We start from the raw sequence: 22,410 nt of genomic DNA, 5'->3' as shown, positions 1-22,410 counted from the left end.
CTGTTAAAAGCAGCTCAAGCAGCTTGAGACAGTGAGGATGGGAATGGAGGCAGTGCCTACGAGGAGGTCATACTTCTGTGTCTGTGTCTTTGGCTGGTAAGTCATTTTCACTCTTGGTGAAAAGAAAACTCCAAAGGTATACTTGAAGTTTCCTTCCCCAGAGGCACTCCTATTAACAGCTTTATGAGTTCTCCCAGAGAAAATCGATCAATCTGTGCATATGCAATATCTAACCCTTAAAAAAGTACGTAGTTCTGCACTTGGCCTAACGATCTAGCTTGGGGATCTTTCTGTAAGCATGTAAAAACGGTGACTCTGGGCTTCCCTGGTGGCGCAGTGGTTGAGAGTCCGCCTGTTGATGCAAGGGACGCGGGTTCGTGCCCTGGTCCGGGAAGATCCCACATGCCGCAGAGTGGCTGGGCCCGTGAGCCATGGCCACTGAGCCTGCGCGACCGGAGCCTGTGCTCCGCAACGGGAGAGGCCAAAACAGTGAGAGGCCCGCGTACCGCAAAAACAAGAACAAAACGGTGAGTCTGGGACTGCCCTGGCAGTCCGGTGGTTAAGACTCTGTGCTTCCACTCCGTGGGGCACGGGTTCAATCCCTGGTCTCCATCTTGTGTGTGTGCCAGTATTTACTGAACTGGAACCCTCTGTTGGCAACTTTTAGGTACAGCCTAAATGAATAGCGTTAAACATACTCTAATCTTGAGGGTATATGCTACTGGATAATAATTTTTGAGCTGAAAGAAAAAGGTCTGTGTACTGCTTAAAATTATGACATAAACTACAATCACAATTTTCCCAAGGAGTGTCCTCTGGCTTTCAATCTAATTGTCAAAGGGACCTGTGATTCAGAAAAGGATGAGAACCACCATTCTACAGGGTACAACCTGTTTTTTTTGCAACAAAGAGCTAATTTATCTGGTACCCTTTTCTGGGTTTTTTTGGCCGTGCCGCATGGCATACAGGATCTTAGTCCCCCTACTGGGGATCAAAACTGTGCCCCGTGCAGTGGAAGCGCAGAGTCTCAGCCACTGGACCACCAGGTAAGCCCCTATGTGGTACCCTTTCTGTCCCCTTTGAGCTTCCGTCTCTCCAGTAGCACTTCCACACCATAGTAAAGGTATAGGTTGAGATATACCACGATTTCAAAAACTTGAATTCCCAACTGTGCAATTTTGGAAAGTTACTCCATCTTTCTAAGCCTCTGTTTCTTTATCTGCAAAATGGGGATAACAGTACCTGCCTCATAGGGCTGTAGTGAACTGAATGAAACAGTGCTCAGTACACAGAAATGTCTGGCGCACGGCTGGTGCTCAATAGATGACAGCTTTTTGTTTTAGGACATTGACAGAACTTCTAGCACGAATATCCTTATTCCACACCCAGCTCCTCTACAAGCATAGAGATGCATACCAAGTATATATGGCAGTGCCAAGCTAGCAGACGACGTAGACTGTGCTATGGAGGGAAGAGACAGAAGGATAAGATATACAATTAGACTGGTCTCTTCAGCCTCCCAAAAATACTTCTTCCATTTGGTATTTTCTTTTTTTAATTAGTTTATTTTTGGCTGCGTTGGGTCTTCATTGCCGCGCGCGGGCTTTCTCTAGTTGCGGCAAGTGGGGGCTACTCTGTTGTTACATGCGGCTTCTCATTGTGGTGGCTTCTCTTGTTGTGGAGCATGGGCTCTAGACGTGCGGGCTTCAGCAGTTGTGGCTTGCAGGCTCAGTAGTTGTGGCTTGTGGGTTCTAGAGCATAGGCTCAGTAGTTGTGGCGCACAGGCTTAGTTGCTCCACGGCATGTGGGATCTTCTTGGACCAGGGCCTGAACCCGTGTCCCCTGCACTGGCAGGCAGATTCTCAGCCACTGCGCCACCAGGGAAGCCCCCTAGTATTTTCTTTATGTGAAAGCTAATCAAGAAAGGAGTCTTGGGGCTTCCGTGGTGGCGCAGTGGTTGAGAGTCCGCCTTCCGATGCAGGGGACACGGGTTCGTGCCCCGGTCCGGGAAGATCCCACATGCCGCGGAGCTGCTGGGCCCGTGAGCCATGGCTGCTGAGCCTGCGCGTCCAGAGCCTGTGCTCCGCAACGGGAGAGGCCACAGCAGTGAGAGGCCCGCGTACCGCAAAAAAAAAAAAAAAAAAACGGGAAAGAACCTTTGCTGACAAGGATGCTTAGGATGCTTAGGAAACAGTTATGTACCACCACCACCCCCAACTTTTCCGTTTCTTTAATGTACAAATGACAAAGATGTATTAAAGTTTTAAATAATTTTTTTACAAACAGAAAAGAGAGACCAAACCAGGATGACTTCCCACAAAGAAGGGATCTAAGAGCCGCCCCATGAACTTCTTCAGGCCACCACGGCTACTTCCTCCTCTTGTACCTATGAAGAAAATGAGCAGAGTAAAGACCAACGCTAAGACCAGAAAGAGGAAGGAGAAGCTCCTTTCCCAGGAAAGCTTTCCTCTCCAACCCCACTCATAGCCTCTGGTCCTCCAGAACTATAAACATTACCTGGATTTAGATTTAAAGTTTCCTCCTCGTCTCTGGTGGGGCAAGCCCAATTGTTTTCTTTCTTCAAAGGAGGGGCTGTGAATGAGAGAAGATGGCAAAATATTGGACAAGCAGGCAATGTTTCACCCCCCATCCTACCAGCTCCCACACAAAGCAGCAGCACCACAGATGTGTCATTTTCAGGGCCTGAGGTTCTAAGTCTGTGTTCTTCCACCTGATAATATGGGTTTATGGAAGTCAGGGCCCAGCACTAAAACAAGACGAAGAGGCTCTTCCTTCTTGTGTATGTAATAAAACTGCTGGGGTAACTTAGTTTACCCAGCCACCAACCCCAGCCCAGAGGATATGAGGAGGAAAGCACATTCCCAAGAGCACACCAGAATCCTTTCTTTGGGGTTCTATCACTCCCCTGAGAGAAAGCTCTATTTCTGAACCAAAAATGTGCTATTTCACCTCCAAGGCAGGAGGGCCTTAACACTTCTCTTACTCTCACCCTGGGAATCCACAGATGGGCTGGCGGGGAAGGGGACAGACAGGAGCCCTTAAAATTATATACAGGCAGACCTCAAAGATATTGAGGGTTTGGCTCCAGACCACTGCAATAAAGTGAGTATCACAATAAAGCAAGTCACACGGATTTAGTGGTTTCCCAATGCATGTAACGGTTACGTTTACACTATACTATAGTGTCTTAATAAAGTGTGCAATAGCATTACATCTAAAAAGAAAAACAATGCACATATCTTAATTTAAAAATACTCTATTGCTGGGAATTCCCTGGTGGTCCAGTGGTTAGTACTCCGCACTTTCACTGCTGGGACCCAGGTTCGATCCCTGGTCGGGGAACTAAGATCCTGCAAGTGTGTGGTGCGGCCAGAAAATAAATAAATAAAAATTTAAAAAATAAAAATACTCTATTAAAAAAAAAAAAATACTCTATTGCTAAAAAAAGGCTAACCATCATCTGACAACGCAGGGTTGCCACAAACCTTCAACTTGTAAAAACTGCAATATCTGCGAAGTGCAAAAAGCGAAGTGCAATAAAGCAAAATACAATAAAATGAGGCATGCCTGCATTATAAAGCTGTAGGTATATGAGAATTGGGAGTGGGGAAGGAAGGAGGGAGAAGATTCATAGCTTTCATCAGAATACCAAGAGCTCCATGATGACTTAAAACCCTACCCAGCTCGATACTGTTTCAGGGCCTTCTTGCTTGTGTTGGTGAGTTCTTCGTCAAATACAGATTTCTTCACCTGCTTTTGCTTCTTTGCTGTGCACAGAGAGAATGGGTTAGATATGGCCTTTTTGTCCCAAGCTCCTAAATCCCCTTAAGCTCAAGGTAATGGTTCCAAGTTCAGTGGATGCTCTGGCCTGATGTTTTGACATGGAAGCAAGACATCAGATCCCAGCAGAAAAGAGATAAGGAATCATAAGTACCAGGTGTGAAGAACCACTCCAAAGGATGCCTGCAGAGTCCAAAGGTGGAATGGACCATGTAAACATAAAATGGGCTGAAAACATCTTCCCCTCATTCCACCCTGACCCATTCCTTCAAGCAGCAGCTGGTAAGGATTTAGGCTCCAGAATCAGAAAGGCTTGTGTTCAAATGCTACTAAACATGGGGTCACTTCACCCCTTGGAGCCAATAAAGGACAGCTGTACACACCTACATACTCATTAGTCAAAAAGTGTGGGCTCTTATCATCATCCCTCCCCTTTTGTCCCTGACCACAAGCCCAGGTTTCAGGCAGAGCCTTCCTACCAGCTCCTTCAGGTTCCCCATCTGCCTACCAGGGCCCCTCGCTGGCTCCTCCTCGGGCATTGCTCTGGCCCGCTTGGCTCTGCGGTTCCTCTTGGCCAGCCGCTCAGCGAACATCTGTGCCTTGAGGATTTCAAACTGGGACCTTTCGTCTGCCTGGGGAGAGGATGACATGTAAGTGTGGAACAGACCTGGCAGCCTTGACCCACATCCTCAGGCAGGGACCCAACTCCAAAGGGGAGGCTACTCACTGTCATCTCCCCCTTTTTCTTGACATCCTTCATAAACTTCTTCCTTTTCTTCTTTCCTCTTATGGCTAAGTCAAACTCCTGCAGAGCCTTGGCAACTGGGATGAGAAGAGAGCACGAGAGTCCAGGTACCATTTCATAAAATCTTTTTTTAAACTTACAATAAGAAGTGTACATATTTGGGCTTCCCTGGTGGCGCAGTGGTTGGGAGTCCGCCTGCCGATGCAGGGGACGCGGGTTTGTGCCCCGGTCCAGGAAGATCCCACATGCCGTGGAGTGGCTGGGCCCATGAGCCATGGCCACTAAGCCTGCGCATCCGGAGCCTGTGCTCCGCAATGGGAGGGGCCACAACAGTGAGAGGCCCAGGTACCGCAAAAAAAAAAAAAAAAAGAAGTGTACATACTTAAAAGTGATACATTTAAGGGCTTAAAATGAAAAGCAGCAGTCACCTCCTCTCCTGGCAGTTACCTCCATCTCACTAAATAACCTGCTGGTTCCACTATTTCTTAATTAATCTACTTGAGACATTCATTATATATCTGCCTCATATTATGAAAGATATACTTCCCACCCCTTCCCACAATATAGTTATAACTCTATTTATAACACAGAAACTTAACATACATCACCTTAATTTTTTGTCCCATCAAATACAGACAGTATTTCTTAAATGCTGGTACTACCTCTTTGGAGGGTAATTTTGCAATCCCTAACAAAATAATGAATACACATAGCCTCTGACCTACAATTTCACTTTTTGGAACTTACCTTGTAAATCAAATATGCTTGCTTAATTGTGAAAGGGCATCTGTATAGCTATCTACTACATCACTTGTTTATAATAGCAAAAGATTGGAAACAACCTCAATGTCCCTCATTGGGGAACTAATTAAAATAAACTATAATCCACCTATGTGATGGAAGACCACATAGCCACTGAAAACAAGAAAAGGCAGCTATATATGTGCCTATATAAAATGATCTCCAAACTACAAAATTCATTGAAAAAAGCAAGGTGTAGACAATGTGAATTTGTTTGTTTTTTAAAGGGAGAGAAAAGGGAATATATATATCTAAATATCTTTCTGACTTACTTTTTCTAAATTGTGGCAAAATATATATAACAAAGTTTGCCATTTTACCCATTCTTTAGTGTACAATTCGGTAGCATTAATGACATTCACAATATTGTACAATCATCACCATTATCTGTTTCTAAAACTTTTTCATCATCCCAAACAGAAGCTCTATTACCATTAGAGCTTCCCCATGGCTCCTGGTAATCTCTATTCTACTTTCTGTGTCTATGCATTTGCCTATCTAGGTACCTATTATAAATGGAATCATAAAGATGTGTCCCTTTGTCTGGATTATTTCACTTAGCATGTTTCCAAGGTTCATCCTTATGGCATGTACCAGAACTTCATTATGGCTGAATTAATATCCCATTGTATGTACCTACCACATTCTGTGTATCCATTCATCTGCTGATGAACATGGTTGTTTCCGCCCTTTGGCTATTGTGAATAATGCTTCAATGAATACTGGCATACAAGTATCTGTTTGAGTCCCTGTTTTCTGTTCTTTGGGGTATAGACCTAGGAGTGGAATTGCTGGGCCTGATGGTAATTCTATGTTTAGCTTTTTGAGGAACCTCCCCAACATACTTTTTTCCTTCTTCCTCTCTTCTTTGGTCTGGAACCAGCTCCTTTCAGGCTCAGGGTTTGGTGCCCCCTTCCCTTTCTCCAGGAGCCACTGTGCTGTGTTGATCTGTGGGGACAGCAAAAGGATGCCTGCCATGAAACCTACATCTGATAATACAGAACATGGTGGCTGCAGGAAGCCACTGCCTGTAAATACTTGGGGCTCTGATGATATGTTTGGCAGACACAGCATATCAGAAGGCAGACCAGCCGGGGCCCATGCAGTCTGCTTACTAAGCAGCATGTGGACCAGAGCGCTCCTCACAGCCTCACCTGGGCTTCTGACTTTTGCATCTCTTTTTCTTCAGCCTCTAACTGCAGAACTGCATACACATCCTTCTCCATTTTCTCAATCTTGTCCCGGAATTTGAGGATGACATCTCAGGGGAAAAGAACGAAAAAGATTTTAAAATAAGGATGAACATGGTGTAGCTGATGCAAACAACGCAGACGGCGATTTTTCTTTAATTATTTATTTATTTTTGGCTGTGTTGGGTCTTCATTGCTGCGCGTGGGCTTCTCATTGCGGTGGCTTCTCTTGCTGTGGAGCACGGGCTCTAGGCACACAGGCTTCAGTAGTCCTGGCATGCGGCCTCAGTAGTTGTGGCTCGCGGGCTCTAGAGCGCAGGCTCAGTAGTTGCAGCGCGTGAGCTTAGTTGCTCCGCGGCATGTGGGGTCTTCCCTGACCAGGGCTCGAACCCGTGTCCCCTGCATTGGCAGATTCTTAACCACTGCGCTACCAGGGAAGCCCTCAGATGGGTATTTAGTGACGCAGAAAACTGGGTTTTTGGGGGGTTTTTTATGTGTGGCTGCTCTGCTTAACACCTCCCCAAAGGCTTCCTGATGCTCGTGGAATAAATTCCAAACTCCTCAGCATGGCCCCTGCCTACCTCTCTGACCTCTGCCTACCCCTTGCTCACAGGCCTCGGGCCTCTGGCCCTCCCTGTCTTCTACTCCCACATCAAGTGTGTTCCTGTCTCTGAGGCTTTGCCCTGGTTTTCCCTGCTTGGCACACTCTGTCCCCAGACCACCCACAGCCATCTCATTCTTGTCATCCGGGACTCGGCTCAAATGCCATCTGTCAGAGGCCTTTTCTCAGCAGCTTTTCTAAAGTAGGCACTTCTCCTGTCGTTCTCAATCACACCTACAATTAGCTTATTTATTGTGTCTTTTTCCCAACAGCGTCAGCTGTTTTGTTTCCTGCTGTATCCCCAATACTTAGAATACAACCAACAGCAATAGACTGAATGAATTAAATGAAATTTTTTTAAATGAAAGGAAAAAAAAAAGACCTATGAATGGAAAAAAAGGTCTTGAAAAGATGTGTATCTAAATGCTACGAGTGGTGAGCTCTTTCACATACAATTACATTTTTACTCTTATTTGATTTACTTTTTTCCAACACTGAATACATATTACTTTTGTAACTTAAAAAAAATTTTTTTTAACGATGTGCATTATATGACCGCTACAGATGAGTAAAAAAGGAATGAAAGATATACAAAAAGAGTAAGTGCTGACTTCCTCCCCATCCGGGGCCCCCACCAAGAGGAAGTGGTGAAGGGTTAGTGGGGGTGGTGCCTTAAGAGGCCTTCTTGGGCTTCCCTGGTGGCGCAGTGGTTGAGAGTCCGCCTGGCGATGCAGGGGACGCGGGTTCGTGCCCCAGTCCGGGAAGATCCCACATGCCGCGGAGCGGCTGGGCCCATGAGCCATGGCCGCTCAGCCTGCGCGTCCAGAGCCTGTGCTCCGCAACGGGAGAGGCCACAACAGTGAGAGGCCCGCGTACCGCAAAAAAAAAAAAGAGGCCTTCTCTTCCCAAAGGCTGGTGAATACCTATAACTAAGCACTTGGGGCACAAGTCTCTCCTCAGTCCCTTTCACACACACAGAGAATGAAGCCCAGAGAGGCAAGGGGAGACCTGCCCAGGGCCCCTCAGCAAGGAAGTGGCAGAGCTGGGATTCAAATCTGGCTCCTAACTGCAAAGCGCCTGCTCTCACCCATTACCCTCTGCCTGCTGCCCCGTCCTTCGGGGTCTGAGCTAGGATGCTCCCCCACCCACCCGAACTGCCCTGAGCCGCGGCACTGACGCCTGCTCACCCTGGGGCGGCGTCCGGGCCTTCACGGGGGCCTTGGCGGCCTTCACGATCTCCTTCAGCATCTTCCGCTCCTCCTCTCCCACCAGAGAGACTGAGCGCCCGGCCCGGCCGGCACGAGCTGTTCGCCCCACCCGGTGGACATAATGCTTGATGGTGTTGGGCATCGTGAAGTTGATGACCTGGAAGGCCAAAGTTAAGCATCAGTCAGACCTGGGAGTCGGCGGGGAGAGGGGGACATGAGGAGGCAAAAGGACTCCCAGCAAAAACTCAAGGAAGATGGGGCCCGCTCACCGTTTTGACCCCATCGATGTCAAGTCCACGGGCTGCTACATCTGTGGCCACGAGGATGTCAATCTGTTCATCCTTAAAGCGCCTGGAAACAGCCACAAACATGTTCCTCTGAATACCTGACCCCAGTCAATACTCTGCAGAAGCCTGAGCCAGCGAAGAGAACACAAACCCTTCTGGAGTCAAGCAGCAGAGTACAGACCATCGCAGTGGAGACAGATCCTAAGTGTCAGCCTAACAACACTCACATGCCCCCCAAACATCCAACGACATAGAGCAAATGTAGTTTTGTGTGTACCACTTTAAACAGCAATTCCTATAAATAGAGAAGCTTGGGAACCACAGAGCTAGACTATAACACAGAGCAGAGGCAAGTGCCTCAGCATTGAAAACAGCCTTTAAGAAACAACTCTCAGCTGCCTGTGTGAATAAGGACCAGTGGAGGGTCCTAAAGGGTTCCTCCTTGCCTACCAAGCTGACTCGATTCTGCGAGAGTTAAACAAGAAACCACGTGGAAAAGCACAGGGCCTGGCAAGGTAAGTGCTCAAGAAATACGAATGGATTTGCTTCAGGATCTCATTCTAGCAGACCTGGGTATGTCCCCTGCTCTGGAAAGGCTGCAGAGATCAGAGTGTGTGCTGCATCATCCCAAGTCAATTTCCTGCTGTGACCCCGCTCAGCAGCTCCCACGCTCAAATCCTGGGGCAAGAGTATCATTTTGTACAAAGTCAGAGTTCTGAATGTCTCTAAGACCTGACCTTAGAATGGTTAGGCTAGAATTTGTGAAGTGGGGAACTGTACTGTATCCCCTGGTACCGCTCACACATGACCTCTGGAGGGTACTTTCTGTCTCTGGAATGAACAGAGCCCTCTCTGAAGGATGGGTGGGAGCCTCAGCCCCCGAAACTTTACCGGAGGGCCTCCAACCGCTGCGTCTGTGACAGGTTGCCGTGGAGCTCGCCCACCTGCAGCCCCATCAGCCCCAGGAGGATGTGCATGCGGTGGGCCTGCTTCTTGGTCTGGGTGAACAGCATCACGTGGTCGGTGAAGGTTCTCATCAACAGAGCTGCCAGGGAGAGAAGAGTGAGCGGGTGGCTGCCTCCAGCACGTCCTCCCTCCTCGCCTGCAAAGCGGCTGCTGTGCCTGGTTCGGGGGTGGCAGGTGAGGCCCCTGCCTTGGGGAGCTCCCACTCCAGGGCAGAGACGGAGAGGCCGAGTCCCAATTCTCAAGGGCGGTAAATGCCGTGAGAGAATGAAGAGAAGATGCGGCAGCTTCAGGGCTGGCCTCTCTGAGGAGGTGACATTAGGCTGAATGACAAGGCAGTCTCATCCACGAGAAGATTTGGGGGAAGATTCCAGGCAGAGGAAAGAGCAAAAGCTTGGGGGGTTTGAGAAAGCGAAAGCAGGCGGGTGTGGCTGGAGGGCCATGAGCTAAGGCACCAAGGCCGGGGGCTCCGGGCAGGCCGGGGCAGGTCCAGGGGTCTTACAGGACTCGCTAGGGAGCATGGATTTCAGTCTAAGAGCAATGGAAGACACCAGAGGGTTTAAACAGCGAAGGAACAGGAGCGAATGCTTGTTTGTACATGATCCTTTTAAATGGTCTGCAGTGTGGAGAAGGCATCTTCCACAGGACAGGGTGGAAGCAGACGGCCAGGTCAGAGGCCACTGCAACAATCCAGGTGACACAGTAGTGGCCTGGACGAAGGGCCAGAGGGGCAGCTGGAGGGAAGTGGCTAGGAGTTCAGCAGGACATAAAGAGGACTGGACGGTGGAAGGGAGGTGAAGCGACGAAAGAAAGGGAGGAAGAACTCGTGGAGCAGAGGAACAGCAGTACCACACGCTGGGGCACGGGAGACCGGATGGAGGAGTCGCCGGGGAAAAACCAACACTTCGGTGTGAAGCTCAGGGGAGCTGAGCAGCCCTCCCTGCTCAGTCCCACCCGGGGCTTTCACCTGCCACGATGGCTTCCCGGTCCCCTTCCCGGTTTGGCCGGATCCGGATGAACTCCTGCCGCAAGAAGGGGGCCACGTCCGTGTTGCTGTTCACAAATATCCGGACAGGATTCTTCAAAGAGACAGAAGCCAGATCTTTCACCTGCCAGGCACAAAGGCAGGGGCGCTGACCAGCCTGTCAGGAGGCAGGGAGGGAGGCAAGCCGGCGCTCCAGCTCAGCCCGGGGTCCTCTGCGCCGCCCCTCTGTTCCCTACAGCCCACCTCATCCGTCATCGTGGCTGAGAAGAGCATGGTCTGGCGGTGGTGGGAACACATTCGGATGATCTCCTTCATCTGCTCCTCGAAGTACTCGTCCAGCATCCTGGCAAGCAGGGGAGGGGAGGAATCAAGAGAAATGGACTGGGCTTGCATCTGTATCGATGAAGGACAGAAAACACTGCACAGATGATGTTTCGATACTGTCATTGGTTATGTTTCAGGCTCATTTATTTACTTATTTTATTAGCATTATTTTACCCTTTTTCCAAGATTCACCAAGAATTATCATTATCGTTTTATATTTGCTTAGTCTTTCTTTTTTTTCTTTTGCTGAATCATATGCTATTAAGTTGCAGATATCATGACACCGGACCCCTAAATATTTCAGCACACATTCCCTAAGAACGGTGACTTTCTCCTACATAAACACAATGTCGTTACCACATCTGAGAAATTCAAGTGTCTGAATGATATCTAAAGTAAAGTACAATGTATATTCAGTTTTCCCTAACTGTCCCCCAAACGTCATTCTAGAGCTGTCTTTTTATTTTTTTAGTCCAGGAATGACAGTTCCTACGTTGTACTTGGTTGTCACATCTCTTTAGTCTCCCTTAGTCTACAAAGTCCTCTCATCCTTTTTCACACTCTGAATATGTCTAATTATCCCCCAGTGACTGGATTCAACAATCATTGCTGGGAGCGGGGTGGGGGGCAGCTGTGCACCTCACTCTCACTCCATCCGGAGACAGACAGTTTGTTCCAGCATCGCAGTTTGGTCACTTGGTTGAAGTGGTGTCTACCAGCTCTCTCCACTAGGAAAGGAACCTCTTTCTCTTTGCAGATAATAGTCATGTGTGAGATTACTTTGACTCCAATTTTTTCAACCCATCCAATCCTTTACAGTATTTCTCGTCCAGTTCAGGCTGCAGTTGAGGGACAGGTATCACCTTTAGTTGTCGTGTCTCTTTGGTCTCAGTCTGAAACTTCCACAGCCTTTCTTGGTCTTTTGAGACATTGATATTTTTGATATTTAAAACCTAAATCTGATCATGTTCCCTTGGCTTAGAACGATCTCCTTTACCTCCTTCAGGCCTCAAGAATGCTCGGGGGAGGCAGTCTACCAGTTATTCAACACCTATTGTGCACCTGCTAGATTCTAGACACGGCCCTGGCACTGGGATGTGGCAGCAGGCAACACAAACACAAAGTCGGCCCTTCTCGAACATGAAGTTCTGGGGAGAAGAGGGACACAGCCACCACACGAGCATTCAGGTAACAATGCGGGAGGTCAAGGAGGTGTAGCACCTCAGAGAACATAAGGCAGGAAGGGAAGGACGAGGCGGGGGTGTGGGGGGAAGGGAGGAACTGTTTTTTTTTTTGTTTTTTAAAAAATACTTCATTTATTTATTTATTTATTTTGGGGGGCTGCATCGGGTCTTCGTTGCTGTACACAGGCTTTTCTCTCTAGTTGCGGTAAACGGTGGCTACTCTTCATTGCGGTGCGTCGGCTTCTCATCGTGGTGGCTTCTCTTGTTGCGGAGCACAGACTCTAGGCGCACGGGCTTCAGTAGTTGTGGCGTGCAGGCTCAGCAGTTGTGGCGCATGGGCTTAGTTGCTCCGCGGCACGTGGGATCTTCAGGGGTCGAACCCGTGTCCCTTGCATTGGCAAGCAGATTCTTTTTTTTTTTTTTTGCTGTACGTGGGCCTCTCACTGTTGTGGCCTCTCCCATTGCGGAGCACAGGCTCCGGATGCACAGGCTCAGCGGCCACGGCTCACGGGCCCAGCCACTCCGCGGCATGTGGGATCTTCCTGGACCGGGGCACGAACCCGTGTCCCCTGCATCGGCAGGTGGACTCTCAACCACTGCGCCACCAGGGAAGCCCGCAAGCGGATTCTTAACCACTGGACCACCAGGGAAGTCCCAGGAACTGTTATAGAGTGGCCAGCAAAGTGACAGCTGGAGCAGAAACCTGAGGAGGTACAGGAGGTCATTCCAAGCTGAGGGAACAACGATGCAGAAGAGAAGCCCCAAAGTGGGAGTGTGTGGATGGGATTTACCAATGGATATCCTGGGGGGATGAGAAAATGAGGAGACAAAAATGGCACTGAGAATATGGCCTGAACAACTAGAAGGCTGGAGTTGCCCTTCAGTGGGATGGGAAGCGGGAGAGGGGCACAGAGGATGAGAAACTTGGTTAAGGACCTGGTTAGTTTGGAGATGCTTCAGTTTGAGAGTAAACTTGAACAGCCTCCTTACCCTGCCACCTCCACAGCAGTCCAGTTCATTAAGAGTTCATTCTGTTGAGTCACGAAGGAAAGAGGTGAGCAGATGAGACACGAATGAGAGAAAGGAAGGAAGAGAGGGAGGGAGGGAAGAGGAGGGAGCGGGAAAGGAGGGGGAGCCTGCAGAGTAATCGAGGCTGTCGGTTGAATCCTCCCTATGCACTGGCACTATACCGGAGTTACTCCTTGACTCTTCAACAGCATGAGGTGGGTACTTATCCCCCACTTACAAACAAGAAAAGATTTGCTTTAAGACTCTAAATAACGTTTCCCAATCTCAGGAAGCAGTGGAGCCAGAATTTAACTTACCTTCCCTCTTAACCATCACATTACAGAAAAAGAGCAGGATAATCTGGGCTAAGATGGACAAAGGCTCAAACGTGAACAGCTGAACTGGTCAGAGCCAGGTAGGACGAGGCAGAGTGCAGGTTCCCGCCCCGGGGTGTGGCCCTGGGGACCCCACCATTTCAGGTGTACCTGTCAGCCTCATCCAGGATGAGCACTTCGATGCTGCTCAGGTGGAAGGAAGGGCAGTTGTGGAGGTGATCGATGAGCCGGCCCGGGGTGGCGATGAGGATGTCAGGCGCTGCCCGGAGGGCTGCTTCCTGAGATTTCACGTCCAGGCCGCCTGCAAAAAGCAAAGCCCACCAGGCAGCCAGCTGAGTCACCCACCAGTACGGCCTTGAGCCCTGCTACCTGCCAGCTCCCGCGGCAGATGCCGAGCAAGCGGCAGAGCACAAGACTGACAGAGGCCCCACTTGCGCAGATTTTACGATATGGTGGGAGAGACAGATTATTTAATTACAATTGTGCCAAGTGCAAAAATCTAAAACGATGATGACACAAAGCCACTTCAGAATACAACAATTCAACCGTCCACCAACTGAGAGATGCAGCTGAGAAACTGATAATCTTTCTAAATCACCTACAATTTCCTACTGTATAAGGAGGGTAAAATGAAGGTTAGATAACACTATCATATAACATCATCAGAAAGATTCTGCCCCAATAAATATCTGATTCATTATTCATGCAAGACAAAATTATATCCTAAATTTGTTCAGTATCAAGAAAAAATTTGTTTCATCATTTTGAAGTTTCGTTTTGCAAGGCTGGTGAAGCCTCAGTCAAAGCCCTCCCCATCGCCCTCACTATCTACTGTGAAAACGTCATCTGGTTTTTAACTGGTTTCAATCACATGAAGGCTTTCCTGCACCCATCACCCTCAGACAGTGGTGCACATCCCCCCTCCACCATGCCACACTCTGTCAGAGGCAGCCAGCCCTCAGCCAGACACTCACCCACAGCCAGGCAGGTGGTGATGCTGCAGAACTGGGCCAGCTGCTTGGTGACGGAGTGCACCTGGATGCCCAGTTCCCGGGTGGGAACCAGCACCAGCACACGGGTCACCGGAGCCTGGCGGGGTTTGTAGATCAGACGCTCCAAGACGGGAAGGGCAAAAGCTGCAGTTTTACCTGGAGGGAAGGGCAGCAGGAAAGCAAAATGAGAAAAGCTTCTGTCCTTCTCAGGTCCAGGTTTTCACCTGCACACAGAAAACCTAAATATCTACTCAGAGGGAAATGAAGCAACTTATTTTTCATAAAACTTTTTTTCTGGTTTTAAATCACATGGTTAGGGCTTCCCTGGTGGCACAGTGGTTAAGAATCCACCTGCCAATGCTGGGGACACAGGTTCGAGCCCTGGTCCGGGAAGATCCCACATGCCGCGGAGCAACTAAGCCCGTGTACCACAACTACTGAGCCTGCGCTCTAGAGCCCGCGAGCCACAACTACTGAGCCTGCGTGCCACAACTACTGAAGCCCTCATGGCTAGAGCCCGTGCTCTGCAACAAGAGAAGCCACCGCAGTGAGAAGCCTGTGCGCTGCAACAAAGAGTAGTCCCCGCTCACCGCAACTAGAGAAAGCCCGCATGCAGCAATGAAGAACCAACACAGCCAAAAATAAATAAATAAAATAAATTTTAAAAATCAATCAATTGGGCTTCCCTGGTGGTGCAGTGGTTGGGGGTCCGCCTGCCAATGCAGGGGACACGGGTTCGTGCCCTGGTCTGGGAAGATCCCACATGCCGCGGAGCGGCTGGGCCCATAAGCCATGGTCGCTGAGCCTGAGCATCCGGAGCCTGTGCTCCGCAACAGTGAGAGGCCCACACACCGCAGAACAAACAAACAAACAAAAAAATCAATCAATCAATCAATCAATCACATGGTCAATGTAAAAAATCTGGGAAATACAAAATAAAAAAAAAAGCAATAAAAATCACCCGCAGTTCAGCCAACCAGAGGTAAGCATTACCAGAACAGTATCTATATTACCAATCTTTTTTTTAATGGACAGAAATGTTAATTTTAATTCAATAACCCTATATATTGTTTAGTAACTTCCCTTTTAAAAAAAATATACATTTTCCTATTTCTTTAAGTACTCTACTTTTTTTAAATGGTTGCATCGTATTTTATTACATGACTATTTCTATTCTATTCTATTACATGACTATATAATTAACTGCACTAACACACAATGTTGTGATAAACATCCCTTTTATAAAATCTTTACTCCTATGACAGGGGCTTATCATGGGAGTGACAGGAGGTCATGGTTACAGAGACACCCTGATAGGATTAAACAAAAATGACCTTCACCAGATCACCTGAAACCTGTAACCTGTGACTACCCTATTTAAAAAAAGTAAAGAGTATTTAAAAAAAAATAGAAAAATATATATTAATATTTTTTTAAAAGGGAAGTTACTACACAGAATATACAATGTTATTGCATTAAAATTTATATTTGCATATTTAGCAAAGTGGGCTTTTGGTAAGTCAACCCAGAGTCTATTCTATGTTGCACATCCTCCTTCTTCCTCCTCCTCTCCCTCCCCCACCCCCAAGTCCCTGTCCTTTTTACCTGTCCCAGTGGCTGCACAGGCACAGATGTCCTTCCCCAACAGACCCACAGGTATGCATGCCTTCTGGATCGGTGTGGGCTCCTTGAAGCCCATGGCTGTGATGGCCTGAAGAAAAAGAAAAGATAGGGTCAGAGAGGAGAGGAGGGGGAGTCTCAGCACAAAACAAACAAGGCAGGTTTCCAAACAGGTTTCAATCCCTCCCAGTCATTCAATCCACCTACTGTATGTCACTTATCTAGGCCCTGAGGATATAGTAATAAACAAAAGGAACAACACTGCCCTTAGAATCTGGTAGAAAAAACAGGCCGAAAACAAACAAGTGTCATATGAAGATAAATGCTATGGAGAGAGCTACAGCAGTCAAGGGGGCTGGCAAGGGCAGGGGGAGGGGAGGAGTGCAATTTACAGAAGGGCTGTCAGGGAAGGTCTCACTGAGCAGGGGATACTGAGTAGAATCCTGAAAGAGGCGAAGAGCACCCCAACCAGATTTCTGGAACGATCTTCCAGGTGGTGGGAACAGCAAGCACGAAGGCCCTGAGGAAGAAGATGCCTGGCCTGTGTGAGGGCCAGTGAGGCCAGTGCGACCAGAGCAGAATGGCTGCTGAGAGACATCATCAGAGGGGCCCCGAAGGGGCAGGGCCGTGCAGGCCAAGACGAAAACCTCTGTGTAAGAGGGTTCTTTGTGTGGACAACAGAGTTCAGGGAGGCCACGAGCCCAGTTTAGGGCAGACAGCCCGGTTACGGGGCGACTGCAAGAATCCCATGGTTGACAAAAGAAGCCACTACCTTCAGAAGAGGGCGGGAAAGGTTCATGTCCTGGAATGAGAGGTTTTCATCATACTGAGATGCATCTTCAAAAAATCCTCCTGCTTCCTACATCAGAAAATCAAAAGACAGAATGAGAATTCAGCAAAAAGGGAACTAAATGACCTTAAAATTCTTTCAGGTTGTAAAAACAAGCTGCACACTGTTGTCCAAGCCCACGCTCACCTGTCCTTTCTTCTTCTTCTTCTGCTCCTTTACTTTGAGTGTATCTATGGAGAAAAAGAGAGCTGATAATCAGGGCTCATACTTCCTGAGCACTCAGTCTGCTAGACACTGTCCTAAGTGCATTACGTAGATGGACACCTCACTGAATCCATGCAACAACCTGAGGGAGCTCCTGTCACCAGCGTCGCCTCACAGAAAAGGAGGCTGTGCAGCCGTGCAGGTAAGTCACTCACCTGAGGTCAGACAGGAAGCAAACTTGGCAGCTTCCAGAGACAAGGCTCCCAACCACTGTGCTATATAAGGATGCTTTAGCACTCATTTCTGCAAGAGATATTAATGGAACACCTACTACGTGGCTGGACTCATCTGAGGTGGGGGACCTATCACCCCAAATAAGTTTGAGTCATAGAAGTGTCAACAGCTGTGTGGGGCTGGAGATGAGGAAAAGAGTGAACGTGGGAATTCTCTGGCAGTCCAGTGGCTAGGACTTGGAGCTTTCACTGCTGGTACCTGGGTTTGATCCTTGCTCGGGGAACTAAGATTCCGCAAGCCTCGCGGCATGACCAAAAAAAAAAGAAAAGGAAAAAGAAAAAGAGTGAACTCTGACTGCAAAGTACAACAACCCTACCAAAATCCCAAGGAAAAAGAGAAGCTAGGGCTTCCCTGGTGGCGCAGTGGTTGAGAGTCCGCCTGCCGATGCAGGGGACACGGGTTCGTGCCCTGGTCCGGGAAGATACCCCGTGCCGCGGAGCGGCTGGGCCCATGAGCCATGGTCGCTCAGCCTGCGTGTCCAGAGCCTGTGCTCCGCAACAGGAGAGGCCACAACAGTGAGAGGCCCGCATACCGCAAAAAAAAAAAAAAAAAGAGAGAGAAGCTAAAAGAAAAGAAGTCGGGACTTCCCTGGTGGCACAGTGGTTAAAGAATCTGCCTGCCAATGCAGGGGACACGGGTTCGAACCCTGGTCCGGGAAGATCCCATGTGCCACTGAACAGCTAAGCCTGTGTGCCACAACTACTGAGCCTGCGCACCACAACTACTGAAGCCCACGCGCTCTAGGGCCTGTGCTCCACAAGAGAAGCCACTGCAATGAGAAGTCCGCGCACCACAATGAAGAGTAGCCCCCGCTCACCGCAACTAGAGAAAGCCCGTGCACAGCAATGAAGACCCAACGCAGCCAATAAATAAATAAATTCATTTAAAAAAAGAAAAAAATTAAAAAAAAAAAAAGAAAGGCGGTCGACCCAGAGATCTTAAATTTAACTGTGTAGAAGAGCATAGGATAACCTACAAAGTAAAAGCGAACACTCCAATTTCCTGTCCCCATTTCTGACAGTATTGCCTACCTGCTTTGGTGAGGATGTTCTCATCAGCTGACGAGTAGTCAGTCTCTGATTCTTCATCTTCTGTGGCTTCCTCGTCTTTCCCTTCAAAGTCTTCCTGCTCCTCCGGTTCAGAGCCCTCCTTTGCTTCTTTCTCCTTCTCCAACTTCCCAGACTTGGCTTCTTTACCCTAGAGAAAGAAACTGTAATAAAGCAAGGCGACTACAAACTTCAGGAAATCCAGAACCTGTGAAGGGAAAGCGAAGGAAAGGAAGGGAAAAATATTATGCTCCCAGGCCTGGGAGAAAACTATGCGGATTCTTAGTGACTATGAACCACAGGCACACAGAGAAAGCCTGCCTGCACCAGCCGTACTGCAACCTAGGCTCCAAGAGAAACGGTGTGGTCACGCTGAGAGTAAAGCTCAGGGCTCACCTACAAAGAGAAGTAACTGCTTTGCTTACTCACCTCTGTTTTCCTTTTCTTTCGAACTTTCTCAATCTTCTCATCTAATGTTGTGGCTGCCCTCTACAGATAAAAATAAAGAGATGAAAAAGAAACATACGTATGGGAAAGAGATAAAGCAAAGGGCTTCTTAAGGTAGGGTCTCAGATGTCAAATATAGAAAAAGCTCATCTGGACAAAAGCTCATCTTTAGAAAAAGCTCATCTGGACTTGGACAGTTAATCAATCCATAGATTATTCACAACAAAACAAACAAGCAAACAAAAAACCATTAAATAAATGGTCTTTTTGTGAAAAAACTTCAAATTACCTGGAACCAGTAAGAACACCCACATTGTCGGTGTTTAATATCGAGAATGATATAGTTACCAAGAGATGTCACATTGTATCTGAATGCTACTTGGAAAAACTCTTCCCCTTGCCCATCGGACATAATTTAGCCTATCAAACTGTTGAAAGGCGAGCAAATTCAGGTAACGCTGGATCTTGCTAAAACTTTCAAAAGGTGAGGTAATGGCAGGCCCCCTTGATGCACGCTCAAAGCACCCTGAACCACTACAGCGCTTACCACAGCCATAAGGAACGGCTTAATTGTTTGACTAGTCATTTTCTACCCTGCTAGAATGTAAGCGCTATAAGACCAAGTCGGTAACTACATGAAGTACACATGAAAAGGAAAAAAAAACCCACTCAAGATGACTTTGAAAAGGCAATGCTGTTTTATTTGAAACAGAACAAGGACCAGCAGGGTCTGGATTAAACTGCCCTGAGCAGGCAGTATTTCCCTCAGAAGCATGTGAAATGGAAAATAACTTTTAAGCACCTTCTAGCTTGTTAACCAGATTCAAAGAAAAGCACAGGGTCTTGGCAAACAAGCAGATGACAGAGACATTCACGGCAGTTTTGGCCGTGATGTGTGGGAACCAGGGACCCTAAACAGAAAGGCCACATGAGATCACCTGGCAAGTGACAAAGAGTGATAGTATCTGTGGGGCAGAGTCAAGCCTTCAAAAACACCACTACCGAGGATGCCTGCTAGATTGTTTCTTTCTAATACTAAGGTTTCTTTCTAATACTCAAAACAAGGAGCGAATACCTAGAAAATAAACGATTGTAACATAGCTATGTCCATTTTTTAAGCAATTTATATGTAACATTTGGCATTCCTAAACCATTAGACCCTGAAGCTCACTGGCCAACCCTAACAGCCTACGGCATGGAACTGCCTATCTGTGTCAGTCTCACCTTCTTCTTGAGCTGGCTCATGACGTCAGCCATGGCCCAGCTGCCATCGTACATCCCCTCCTTCTCAGTGAAAACAAAGTCAGGGTTGAAATCGGCACTGCGGTTCTTCTGCAAGGCTTTCTGCTTTCTGCCCAGCACAATGGGCCCCTGGGAAGAGGAAGAGGCAGGATGACTATGGGACTGAGATGAAAGAACACTGGAAAAAGAAGAAGGAAATGAGGGTACCCAATAAGAGAACAGAAATATACGGGGCAAAAGCTGACAGATGACAAGAAGTAGAATAATCTACAATTGTCCTGGGAGATTTTAACACATCTCAATAACTGACAGATCAAGCAGACAAAAAAAATGAGTAAGTCCATAGAAAATGTGAACAGCACAATTAACAAGCTTTATTCCAATGAACATATAGAGAACACTGCACTAGAGCACGTACATTCTTTCTAAGCACACGTGGAATAGTTGCAAAAACTGATCACATAGTATTCCTTTTAAGCAAATCTTCAATAAGTTCAAAAAAATCAATATTATACAGACTCTGTTCTCTGACCCCAATTCAATTAAGTTAGAAATAAATAACAACAGCAACAAATTTTTTTAACTCATACATTTGGAAATGGGAAAGGAAGGAGAACTGGCTGAACTATGGCTTCAGGAGGATAAACAGAAGAAAAAACCCTGAGAGCTAAAAAGTGCTATACTGATTTTTTTTTCTTACTTGAGTTAAACAATTTCATAAGAACTCTGACCCTAAACTTTATTATTAGTAATGATTATATCTCATTTCTCCAGTACCTAGTTTAAATCGGTAATTGTATAGCACTTCAAGCTAAACTTGAAGTTTAGCATTATCATTTGCCATATTTCCTTCAGTCCTTTTCTATGACAATTTTTAAAAAAAATTTTATTGAAGTATGGTTGATTTACAATGTTGTGTTTAATTTCTGCTGTACAGCAAAGTGACTCAGTTATACATATATATTCTTCTTCATATTCTTTCTCATTATGGTTTATCACAGGGTATTGAATATAGTTCCCTGTGCTATACTGTAGGACCTTGTTGTTTATCCATCCTATACATAATAGGTTGCATCTGCTAACCCCACACTCCCAGTCTTTCCCTCCCCCCACCCCCCCTTGGCAACCACAAGTCTGTTCCCTATATTTGTGAGTCTGTTTTTGTTCCGTAGATATGTTCATTTGTGTCGTATTTTAGATTCCACATATAAGTGATGATATTTCTGTGACAGTTTTCCATTCAAGAAACAAAAAGATTCTGGCTGCTAAGTGGAAAATACACTTGGGGGGGGGGCGACAAGAGAAACAGTTAGAGACCAGGTATGTTAGGATTGTAGGTATCCAGGTACAAGATGGCAGTGTGTCCTGGACTAGGGTGGAAGCAATGTGGACTGAGGGAGAAAGAAGCTTAAGAGAGATTTCTGAGGTAGCCTGCAGAACACTGGAGGGGAAAGAGGCTGGATAACTCCAAGGTTTCTGGCTTGAGATAAAGCAGGTTGGGAGGGTGAGGGAGACCAGAGTTCAGCTTTGGAAAAGCTGAATTTGTAGAGGCCGAGGGACACCCAAACCAGAGGTGTCAGTAAGCAGATGAGGCCACAGAGGTGAAAACACTTGAGCTGGAGCTTTAAAGGATGAGCACCTTTTCGTGACACCGGTCCCTTTTTAACTGCCATGCTGTTTAATGTCTCTAACTCCCCACCACAACATAAGCTTCAGGAGAGCGGTGTTCCTTGCCCTTCTTGTTCACTGCTGTGTCCTGAATGCTTAACACTAGGTGTAGCACATGTAGTCAATGAATACTGACTTAATGAACGCATGGATAACCATGGCTTCTTGACTAGGAACCAGGACTGACTCTCTCTCTGGATCTCTATGACACAGCGCCTGGATTAAATATCAATTCAGTGAATGGGTACTGAGTTCACCAAGGCGACACAGAATAGCACGAGCACAGGCGCGGAGGTGAGGAAAAGCTAGTGGCGAGCAAACTGAGGAAGATCTGGGGGTCCGGGTGAGACCCAGGGGCACTTGCCGGCCTGGCAGAGGCTGCTGAGCCCTTGGGGGCAGGGACCTGAGGCACCACGGGGAAGGGAAGCAGTCAAGGACATCGGCTGCCCGCCGCCGCGCTCCCACCCCGATCGGCTCATACCTCCTCCTCCTGGTCTTCGGAGTCAGTCTCTGGCTCCACCGGCACCTCATCATCTTCGCCTATGGTCCCGATTAAACCCAGCTCCGCAAGCATGTCGCCGCAGCAGCCACTTCCGGAAACCAGCGCGGCGCGCTAGGCTGCTCTTCTGTTTCCCCGACCTCCGCGTAATCACTGCGCTTGTGCTTACGTCACTT

General features: G+C 47.6%; 1 protein-coding gene across 1 annotated transcript; it reads right to left on the bottom strand.

The window, feature by feature from the left end:
- Positions 1-2,255: 2,255 nt before the first annotated feature.
- Positions 2,256-22,399, bottom strand: DDX27 (DEAD-box helicase 27). The gene is made up of 21 exons (XM_067708386.1): positions 22,217-22,399; positions 20,050-20,196; positions 18,808-18,867; positions 18,364-18,529; positions 17,021-17,064; positions 16,817-16,903; positions 16,030-16,135; positions 14,407-14,580; positions 13,583-13,733; positions 10,825-10,924; positions 10,564-10,705; positions 9,525-9,678; positions 8,616-8,697; positions 8,326-8,503; positions 6,502-6,608; positions 6,193-6,295; positions 4,529-4,623; positions 4,310-4,433; positions 3,701-3,788; positions 2,518-2,592; positions 2,256-2,386 (listed from the first exon to the last, which is right to left on the bottom strand). The coding sequence occupies exons 1-21, from the start codon at positions 22,307-22,309 to the stop codon at positions 2,368-2,370; spliced, it is 2,295 nt and encodes a 764-aa protein (XP_067564487.1). The 5' UTR covers positions 22,310-22,399; the 3' UTR covers positions 2,256-2,367.
- Between the last annotated feature and the right edge of the window lie 11 nt (positions 22,400-22,410).

The sequence above is a fragment of the Pseudorca crassidens genome, chromosome 15, assembly GCF_039906515.1.
Source record: "Pseudorca crassidens isolate mPseCra1 chromosome 15, mPseCra1.hap1, whole genome shotgun sequence".
NCBI lineage: Eukaryota > Metazoa > Chordata > Mammalia > Artiodactyla > Delphinidae > Pseudorca > Pseudorca crassidens.
Note: the sequence above shows the minus strand (reverse complement) of the source record. Positions and strands in the feature narration are given on the sequence as shown.